Here is an 11542-nt window from a genome sequence, read left to right as displayed (position 1 = left end):
AGCCTGTCTAATTAATTTGAGTTTTATCTGTACCAAATTCTGTTTTTCATTATTTTCTGGATTCCATTTAAATGGTTCCATTAAATTATTATAATCAAAAGCATCTTCAATTAATTAATTTTATATAAAAAACTTTTTTTTTTCCAGAAATACTGCACATTTACATTTTTCACCTAAATAAATTCTGGTAAATAATATTTCTGGTAAATACATTCCCACACTATAATACTGAACTTTGATTTCAGTGATTTGGACTATGAGATGGACACTTGCTTCTTGCACTTTACTTCTGCTTTAAAAAGGATTTCATAGAAATTTGGATTTCATTTGGTTTAATAAAATATTAAGTAAAATTGTAGATTTTTTTTGTGGGAAATTAATTGTTTAGATTAATCGATAAATTAGTGAATTGAGTGGCAGCCCTAGTAAGAAGACATGGACAGAGTGGAAGTGGACAACAGGGTGAGAGGAGAAGATGAATTTCAAATGAAATCAGAATTACCCTAATTGACCATGTAAAAAACCATGGCCTCTCCTTTACAGAAGTGTTGTACTAGGATTGCTGATAGTACAGATTTTTAGTCCTACTGGGGGAACTTCAGTTATTTACAGTAAATGTCCAAACATTTAAGTTGAGAATTTGAATTTAAGTTTGAGAAAAATAAGTTGAGAAAAAAAAAAAAAAAATTTTGCCTTTGCTTTTTTCATTTAACAATTTGTGTGTGTGTGTTTGGAGAATAGAGGAGATGTGTCCTGGCAAAACAGTGCTTTTCAGATGAGCTGAGAATAAACATCACCAAAGACATTTTTTTAAGAAATATTCACTTTATGAACTACAGACCACAGAGGGGAAAAAACATTCACACATTATATGCTGACAAAACGTGAAGAAAATTCTGAAACTATGGCAGTTTGTCTCACACTATCCTCTTATTAGCAAATTCAGTGTCCATTGCTGATGACTTTATTACTAGACCAGACAATGCAGACATTTTAACAATGACAACTGCTTGCAAATACTGCTGTCAATACTGTACGTTTCAATGTGCGCGCACACACACACATATACATTTACAAATGGACAATTTCCTGTATAAATCTACATATCCTCTGTTTTGCAATTTGCATATTCAGTGCAGCAAGTCTGATAAGTATTAACAGCATTTTCTTTACATAAATCAGCCCTTGATAGACTGTACTGGCTGTATCCATGGGCAGTTACTAAGGACCAGCCCAACAAAAAAACAAATGTTTACAATGGGAATCACAAAACTCTGCTTAAACTGGATATCAATATACTGTTACATTCTGCATTATATCATTCCTAACAATAAAGTCAGCTGTTCTCTACCATCATGGGGTATGCATTCATTTTAAGAAGCTTTACATATACATTTATATAACATCAATGCAACTCCAGACGGTTTAGTTCAATTTCATGACAGAAATTATGCAATGATCTTAGTTCAGTCTAACAAACGTGCAACCAGTCAGTAACCACCGCACTGATGTGTACTACTGAAAATAGGGAAGACGGACGGTGTGATTTGACCACATACAGTAGTAGCTAGATTAAATTCTTCTTTTCAGCAGCTGGCAGTAGGAAGACAGACATCTTAAACTGACAAACATGTAGTGTGCACGAAACATCAAATAGAATAAAGGGAACAGTCAACAAAAGAATATTATAATCATGATTTTGCTAAAAAAAAAAACAATTGTATAAATATTTTAAAAAGTCAAACATTTATAGTACCATTGTTTTTTTGAGTTGAAAAATAATCGCCTTTCATGTACTTTTAAAGTCGTGACGTATTGTCAAGTATGGTGACCCATACTCGAAATTGGTGCTCTGCGTTTAACCCATCCAAGTGCACACACACACAGCAGTGAGTAGTGAACAAATGCACACACACACACACACACACACACACCGTGAACACACACCCGGAGCAGTGGGCAGCCATGCAGCGCTCGGGGAGCAGTTGGGGGTTCGGTGCCTTGCTCAAGGGCACCTCAGTCGTGGTATTAAGGGTGGAGAGAGCGCTGTACATTCACTCCCCCCACCTACAATCCCTGCCGGCCGGGGACTCGAACCCGCAACCTTTCGATTACGAGTCCGACTCTCTAACCATTAGGCCACGACTTCCCCACGACTTTTTAGGAATCAACTGAAAGTTTGAGAGCTAGTTGGCTTAGTTTATATCTTATATCCAAGTCATTTTCAGAAGATACTGTCTATTGAGAAAACGATTAGCGAAAATACTTCCAGAACCAACGCCTCTGAAAATGTGGCCGTTCACTGTTGTGATCACGGTAATGTTATTTTTACAACTGAGAATTTTATCATTCCGTACAATGATTCAGTATTAGGCTTTATGATCACCTGGCATTTCAAATAAAATTGTCAACGTGAAAGTCATTTAATATGGAAATGTAGGCATATAGTATAAACTGTCCATGTGATCTTTGGTGTATTGGGTGATAAACGTACACTGCATGTTTTGTTTCCAGTGGCATCCCTGCAGTGTGAGACAGTGTGGCTGAGATTGGATTGTACAACAGCGAAAATGGAATAGCAATGGTAAACCATTTTACTTTTAAAGAATACAAGAAAAAAAGAATACTGGGCTGGAATTTATACATCAATAATTGATTGGATCATGAAAAGTGGTCATATAGAGGTGACTGGATATATGGTCTATGAAAGTCCGTTTCCACCAAATAAAAAATCTTTGGTAAATCATATGACAAGAAAAGATTATATTTATACAAAAAGAAAAGTCAAATTACAATTTACTAATACATAATTATGATATAAAAAGTTAAAATTATGAGATAAAATCATAATTATGACAAAAACCTGAAATGTATGACTTATCACATAAATTAGGACTGTGTCATACAGTAATTTTGACTTTTTCTTTCATAATTACAACTGTCATAATTTCAACTTTTTATGTCAGTTTCATCATAACTGATGTCAGTCCATTTTTACTTTTATCTCAATTACTTTTTGTCAGAATTTCAACTTTTTGTCAATTATGACTCATTTCATAAATGACTCTCTCATCATAGTGAGATAACATTATTTAGACTTTTTATGTCATAATTATGATATACGAAACCATGACGTTTTTCTTATGTGGTAGGAATAGGTTTCCATAATGGTACGAGTCTAAGAGAGTAAGAGTTGAAAAACAAGGCGATTTGGTGATGTGAGCCTAAAAGGAACATCGATGCAAACATGATAAGACCAGGAATGTGCATTAAGAAAGTAAACAGGGTCGATTTTGACTTCATGTTGCCGTTAAAATGAATTGTGAAAGCAATATTTACACAAATTCGCTGTACACAAGTTAAAACATGGCACGGAAAATGCTGAGATTCTTGTAGCGGGAAGAGATGCTTGTTGAAGGCCTAGAAGCTTGATTTGTACATTCAGGTGCGAGGAGAGCTGATTGTCCATCAGGTTCTAGCTCAGGTCAGTGGAGGTTCCACTGATAGCACGGAACACATGGAGAGAGTTCTGCAGCAGGGAACGCATCATATCCTCCTGAAAGATCTGAGAGGCGGCAGATGAAAATATGATGAGGATTTCAAAATGAAGTGGGCGATTTGGAGTCATGTTATTAGTACATGTACAAATACAGATACATTCATAGGATAAAGCAACTGCATGCAAATATTTAAAAGGAGACAAATACTTTTTTGCAACAAAAGCGGTTACCTAGAACTCAATCTATAGGACATGGCAGCATAATGAAGAAAAACAGAGACACATTAGAAGCAGAAGAAGTAGGACAGCATTATGTTCACAATAACATCTCAAACAAAGAGTAGAAAAATAGCACTTTTCAACTGATTCATTTAGTTTAATCACCTAAGTACTTGTTTTAACCAGAGACTTAAAAAAAAAAAAACACATTCTCACTTCAGTTTTTAATAATCATGATGATACATTAAGCTGTAATTACACAGGCAAACACTCGCTTGCTGTAATTATGCTGTATAGAGGAACTAATCTACTGTATTACCAAATGTCTTAAAGGAAATATATCCTGTCCTAACAGAAGATGACATGAAGATGTTTTCAAGAGCTCTGACATGTATTTAAAATAATATGTGTGAGAGAAAGTACAGGAAACTGCCTTTGCATAATAAATTGGTATTTATACATCACATGAAAGCTGGATAAATAAGCTTTCCATTGATGTATGGTTTGTTAGGATCGGACAATATTTGGCTGAGATACAATTATTTGAAAATCTGGAATCTGAGGGTGCAAAAAAATCAAAATATTGAGAAAATCGCCTTTAAAGTTGTCCAAATGAAGTTCTTAGCAATGCATATTACTAATCAAAAATTGAGTTTGGATATATTTACAGTAGGAAATTTACAAAATATCTTCACGGAACATGATCTTTATTTTATATCCTGATGATTTTTGGCATAAAAGAAAAATTGATAATTTTGACCCATACAGTGAATTGTTGGCTATTGCTACAAATATACCCCAGCGACTTAAGACTGGTTTTGTGCTCCAGGGTCACATATATTGTATTGTATGATGTGAATAGAATAAATACTGAGCCTTTAAACTGTTTTTACTGTACAACTGTCAAAATAAAATAATTTAAATAGTTTTAAGCTAATTCTAGTCAACGTACTTCTTTTTAACTTCACCAAAAAGTTAAGTTCACTCATCAAGAAGACTAAATTCAGACTTACCTTAACACACTTCTCCAGGAAAAGACAAATGCAACTGCTGTTTTTTTTTTTTAAACTAAGCTAGTGTTCAGCTAACCTAGTTTTTACAGTGTTCGGTTTATCAACAATGTCTTAAACCATACAGTAAACATGAATTTAATACATTCATCGATGCTCTAGAACCATGATTATGATGTTTTTTTTGTGTGTGTTTTAGACATATGACTGTTCTTTGGATTAAACTGTAAAAAGAGACTGAAAAAATGTGAAGGCAAATAATTGATTGGAACTTGTGAAACCGGTCCTTAGTCAAGTTTTGGGAAGCTTTGCGCTTCTAAAGAAAACCAGCAAAGTGCATTGATGTTTTGATAAGTCCATGATGTGCACAAAAAAATATGTACATTTAAATGGAATGGAGTTGTCAATGAATTAAATTTTATTAAATAAGTTACATTTTAAATAAATTCTATAAAATGATAAAGCAAGGCCCCAAATGAAGGTCATTTTAAAATATCACTGTGGCAGATGAGTAAATCATTAAATTGTCATAATAACAAAGGTCTTTGCTGTAGATGTCAATTATTCACACTAAATTAAGATTAATTTTGAAACCATGGAAATCTGCATTTCCATTTTTACCAGTCTTTAAGACAAGTGTCAAATCGGAAGGGTAAAACACGGAAAAACTGTTATTTGTAGTACACAAAAACACGAAAGTGAAAAGTATTTTGAATCTTTCACTCTCAAACTCGTCAGTCAAGTGTCGTCCCAGAACACAATCTCTCTGGGACAACCGAGTGTGCAAAACAAACCAGAACAAACCTGTTTCCCTTTCACTGTACCAGCCTAACAAACCTGTCTGCCAATCACTGCCTTCAAGCTCAAAACCATGAAGGTTTTAAAAAACATTTTCTAAACCAATGGACACACACACACACACACACAGAAAATTGGTTTTTTGGTTTGTTTACTGAGGGAAATGGCCAGTTAGCCCATTTCCTGGAGTCTGCGTGGACAAGAGAATAGACCGATTTATCCTAATTCACTCTGTAATTGCTGCAAACTTACTGCAACCACAAATACCATCAAAAACACTACACAGGGTCCGAAGTTAAAACTCGGCAAGCAAACAAATGCTAGCAAAAACTACCATTAATATGTGAAAGATGACCTTTTAACTATTTAAGGAAGTGCATCACAGTGCAGATGAATTTGAGAGTGAAACCAATCAAAGAGAAAAGACAATCTTTCAGATTTTCACACCGGGAAGTAAGTGTTTTTTTAGTCTTTTTTAAGTCAATATTTTAACTTTAAGTCAAGTTATTTATAGTCAAATAACTTCTTAATTTAGCCCAGCAATACATTTCTGGGATTTACCGAAGGCACCGAAACAAAAAATGAGGAACAAAATCATGATGGGTCAACATTTTCATGAGAAGCGGCACAATGACGTGAACTTCAGTCTGAAAATCAATTGAAAAGCGGCTAATATTACATAGATGATACTGCTGCCAGATCAATGTAGGCTTTTAAATCATAAAGTTGACCTAAAGTTTCAACAAACACAAAAAACACCAAATGATCTAGAAAGCAGTTGAATGGAGTCTGTGAGCTGATTGGGCTGAACGGGCTTATTTTAATTAGTTTGGCTTTAGTTAGTTATTTCAGGGTTATTGTAGAACTATTTTAGGTACTATTTTGAATCATTGTTTATTTCTAGATTTTCTGTTTTCATTTCGAGTTAAAATTGTAGTACTTTTGTTGTGTTTTTGGCTTTTTGTTTTTGTTTTTAACTACCTAATCTTCATTCATTTTTATTCTAGCTAGTACATTTAGAACATCAAGAATAATGAAAAGTAATTCTAACCAAATGGTGCTGAAAAAATATTTCAGTTCGAGTTTATTTCAATTAACAAATATTATTTTATGCTTTTAGTTCACTGTAATAACCCTGGGGCTGAATTAATTGCAGACATTTATTTTATAGAAGTAGAAAGAAGAACAAGAGCTAAGGACTATAAATGAGCAATCAACCATACCTGCTCGTGGATGATATCAGAAAGTTCTTTCACCATGCTTTTGAAGTTAGCCTTTAGTCCCTCATGATACTCATACTGATCCTCCTTAATGAGTCTCTCGTTAATGCCCAGAGCCATGTTGCATGCATTGACAAATTGCCTGCGACACATATAACCACACGAATTGAGCATAACAGAAACAATGTAATAATATAAACAATAAAAAGTAGCAAAAACATAGATTTTTATAGTGTGTGTTCATATAATTAGTTTTAGCATGCTGACATGTTATGTGTAGCTAATAGTTAAATTCAAAAGATTTGTTAGATTTAGGTTAACAATTTTATAGGGGGGGAAAATGCACGTGCTTATTAAAAAAACAACAACAGAAAGTAAACCTGTGATATAAATGCAAACGCAATACCATTTACAAGATGCCTTGGTATGGTAACCAATACGTTCCTGCAGCATGGCATGTTGGTACATGTTGTTGAATAAACAGGGACTGCAGTTGGTTACTTCCTGAACAAGGCTCACTTCAGCTATTTTTAGTAGAATTACTATTCTCTTCAAATTCAAGTTCTCAAGAAGAACGCTTAAAGACTTTACCAGATCAGCCAAATGTGAGACAAAAGTAGAACATTTCACAGAAAACAAACCAAAGTAATATTAAGCTCACTGATAAGAGAATTACAGATATTATTTGTATAGATCGTTCACATCTATATCTTACTTTAGAAACCATGTATATATGTGTGTTGGCAAGGTTCCTTGTAACTGTTGTTTTACCAAACCATGCCTTTCTAGGTTATGTAGGTTCTGTTTCCTTTCTAAGTTCAGCAAACTGCGAAAGCAATACCTGAACACCACATACCTGAATATTTCCTTGAGCTCCTTAACCTTTTTACTGGATTGACCAGATTTGGATTCATCCAGAAAAGCTCGGGCATAGGCCATAGGTCCTGCGTTCACCTAGAAGCCCAACAACAGTATAAGATGCATGAAAAGATTGCCTGCAAATCAATTTCAATGAAAAGACTTCTCAGCGACTGTGTTTACAATGCACAAGAATATTTACACTCAAAATGTGGTCATATTAAAACAAAAACACCCCCAAAAAAACAACAGTTTTTCACGTTAACAGGAATTTTGTTTTGCTTGAGGGAAAATTTGGCTTGCATGTGATTGTCTTTACTGACATTGTGTCAATCAACGTGTGTGTCTTAAAATCACTGGAGCAAAGACTGAAGAAAAAAAAACATTTCAAAATAACCTGGTCATTGTAGAGGCATAACGTAAAAACAACTCATTTTGTTTACTATAATGTTGGGGAAAAGCTGATTTAATTGAAAAAAAAAAGCTGATTTAATTGATATTACAATCATTTGACAATCATATTGTAAAAAGTTAATCAAAGAAAAACTCAAAAGTGACAATATTACAGATATTACAGTATTACAATCAAACTGTAATAAAATGTTTATTTATATATTTATACTTTAATTTAAACCTGTTTAAACTGGAGGCAGTATAACAAATACTACCCGTATTTATAAACATATTGTAGATGATAAATCATTATTATTAATAGTTTTTCATAGTACATTTATGAGAATGAGATTTCTTGCATTACAGTAAGGAGAAATGTGGTTACTGTCATGAAAATAGTCACACGCAAAAATCTTGATATTCTTAAAATTATGCTTTGCTTGTTATTTTAATTCTGAGTCACTAAACATTGTACTGTAGATCATGATATTGATGCATTTATTGCGTTACTTGATCAAAAATACAGTGAAAACAGTAATACTGTGAAATAATATTACAAATTTCTGAATAATTTATTCCTGTGATGCAAAGCTGAATTTTCAGCATCATTACTCCAGTCTTCAGTGTCACATGATCTTTCAGAGATCAGTCTAATATAGTGATCTGCTGCTCAAAACACATCTCTTATTATTATCAAAGTTGCAAACAGTTGTTTAATATTTTGTGGAAACAATGATCTTTTCAGGATTCTTTGATGAGTAAAAAGCTCAAAATAACATTTATTTGAAATAGAGATCTTTTGTAATATATAAATCTCTTTACTGTCACTATATGAAAGTATTCATTCCTTTAAAAACCCCACAATTTTGAACAGCAGTGTGCTAAAAGGTCCTGAGTGTGTAATGCATACTAGTACCTGCACACTAACACAGCCTTGGAGTTTGAGTTGAAGTGTGATCATGTTAACCTCCTGATTAGAGCAGAGCTTAGTAAGTTCAGCGCTCCTCTCTTTCATCTCATCTATTGCTACATCAATCGGCTTCAGCTCCAAGTGCTTTTCTCCCACTACCTCGATGCGCTTCTTTACATAGGGAAATGTGTTGGCCGCTGTAGACACACACACACACACACACGCAGTCAACAAAACAATATTCTTTTGATCCTGAATACAAACAACATCACCAAAACAAAAGACAGAGATAGTGATCTGAGAGTGGCATATCCAATTTTTCATCTATGACTGACTGTCAATTAGAGTCAGCGAGTTCACCGCTAGCCACACACCTGCTGTTGTCAATGTTGACTGTTTGAAGAAGCCGTCTGAAAAGAGTCATTATCTAAGCGATATTTTGAGATCGCTCACAAAAGTTGTCACACATGTGCGTGCCAGTTTGCAGAATAGTCACGCTTTGGCCAATGGGGAACATGTCATTGGCATTGTACATGGAAAAGTTTTTTTCTTAGTTTCATCAATTATTAAACCAATGTTACACAGTATTAAACACATGACATTTTTTGGGGTTATGAAGATGGATGCTGCAACTAGCGTGTGCATTCGCCTGTTCACACAATAAGGGCCATGTGCACACTACAAGATTTCAGGAATGACAACCATATTTAAATGTGAGAGTGAATACCATAAATGCTCATTCCATGTGTGTATGAATCATAAGTCACTTCTGAAATTGTGATGATTGACACTAATGGTAACCATAGCAATGCTTCACAGATGCATTGTTTTGTTTCTGCTTAGAAGTCTGATATGTGTTTAAATGTCATTAACAACTGGTTGTTCAGTTAGAGAATCAGAATGAGAGTTTAAACAGCTGATGAAAACATTACAAAAAGTCATCCACACAACTCCAGTCCATCAATTAATGTCTTGTGAAGCAAAAATCTGCTTGTTTGTAATAAACAAATCCATCACTGACACCTTTTTGTTTAGTTTAAACTGTTGCTTCCGGCTAAAATACAAGGCCTGTACCCATCATATTGCTTTCTCCACTGGAAAAGTAATCGCATCTGAATCAGAAGAGAAATAGGCACAGATCAAGCACTGTTTACAAGCAAACTATAACTGTTCTAAACAAATATGTTGGAGGATTTTGATATGAGAGGACAACAGAGAATGAAGACTTATGGCCTCATATTTTGGTTTGAAGTTAAAAACACCTCAATGATGGATTTGTTTTTTACAAACATGCATCTTTTCAGTTCACAATGCATTAATTGATGGACTGGAGTCATGTGGATTATTATGATGTTTTTATCAGTTGTTTAGACTCTTATTCTGACGGCACCCATTCACTGCAGAGGATCATTGGTGAGCAAGTGATGTAATGCTAAAGTTCTCCAAATCTGTTCCGATGAAGAAACAAACTCATCTATATCTTGGATGGCCTGAAGACAAGTACACTTTCAGCAAAGTTCAATTTTTTGGTGAACTATTCCTTTAAGCACTAAAAGGTGAAGTGGACGCGTACACAATGCAGAGTTGATGTACAAGTTTGAAAATGATTCAGATCTCAGATGATGTACTGGGAGCAATGCCAGTACATCTGCTGTCTGCATACTTACTGGTAAGTATCGTTCGGCGCTTGCACTGTTCCTCAATCCCTCCTTGTTTCTTTCCTGTTAGAGTGAATGGAGTCTCGAAGACAAAACGCTGGATGTTGTGGCACTTCTCAAAGTCTGTCTTCCTCTCTGCCAGTTCTTTCTCATCAAAGTAGGGCTTGACAAATGTGACCTGAATGTAGGCAAACTTTGGGTCTAGATCTTTCTGGTTAACCTGTGGGTAAGATAAGCAAGTTTGTGTGTGTGTTGTGTGTGGTTTCTTTTATTTAAAGAAAGTGAGATGGTAGAGTTCATTATGAAACTTGGGAAAAAAAAAAAAAATCATATAATGACAATGCTCAGTAGTTTTGAAATGAATTATTCAAAAACATGCAAAGACTGCAAGCTAGACGTTTGTTTGTTCTTAACATAAACAAGTCTTTCCCAGACGATGACTCGGATGAGCTGCTCTTCACATCCATTTCAGCACAATACAGGAAGCTGGACAGTTAAGACAGAAATGTTATGATTTCTTACTTTGTTGGAGTCTTGGATGATTTTGACATTCTCTGCTCCAAACTTTTCTCCGTAGAGACTTATGAGACGATGGGAAATTTCAGGCAGACCTGTGAGTTTTGGCTCTTTGTAGATGTATTCTTTTCCATCCTCTTCTTCAAAGAAGCCCTGAGATCCAAAAATAAATAAAAATACAAAATTAACAAATCGTATTTTAAATGTCTATTCATCAAAGAATCCTGAAAAATGCATCTCAGGTTCCACAAAAATACTAAGCAGCAAAACTGTTTTCAAGACAGATATGGAATGTTTCTTGAGCAGCAAATCAGCGTATTAGAATGATTTCTGAAGGATCATGAGACACTGAAGACTGAAGTAATAACCGCTGAAAATTCAGCTTTGACATCACAGAAAAATGTACTTTTTTTGACATCTTTCAAAAAAACATTAAAAAGGTCACCTACCACAATTTTTTG

The 11542-nt window shown here is 34.5% G+C and overlaps 1 protein-coding gene across 3 annotated transcripts in view; it reads right to left on the bottom strand.

Moving 5' to 3' along the window:
* Window positions 1-811: 811 nt before the first annotated feature.
* The window catches only part of LOC306882056 (dedicator of cytokinesis protein 11), a 74251-nt gene continuing 63520 nt past the window's right edge, over window positions 812-11542 (bottom strand). For all 3 annotated transcript variants that reach the window (XM_079436489.1, XM_079436491.1, XM_079436490.1), the window contains 6 exons: window positions 11088-11234; window positions 10575-10785; window positions 8914-9104; window positions 7603-7700; window positions 6750-6888; window positions 812-3565 (listed from right to left, as the gene is read on the bottom strand). In XM_079436489.1, the coding sequence (XP_079292615.1) occupies window positions 3476-3565; window positions 6750-6888; window positions 7603-7700; window positions 8914-9104; window positions 10575-10785; window positions 11088-11234 (876 nt within the window). In that variant the 3' untranslated portion in view covers window positions 812-3475. The remainder of the gene's footprint in view (window positions 3566-6749; window positions 6889-7602; window positions 7701-8913; window positions 9105-10574; window positions 10786-11087; window positions 11235-11542) is intronic.

The sequence above is a fragment of the Barbus barbus genome (genome assembly GCF_936440315.1).
Source record: "Barbus barbus genome assembly, chromosome: 2".
In the NCBI taxonomy this organism is placed as follows: Eukaryota; Metazoa; Chordata; class Actinopteri; order Cypriniformes; family Cyprinidae; genus Barbus; species Barbus barbus.
Note: the sequence above shows the minus strand (reverse complement) of the source record. Positions and strands in the feature narration are given on the sequence as shown.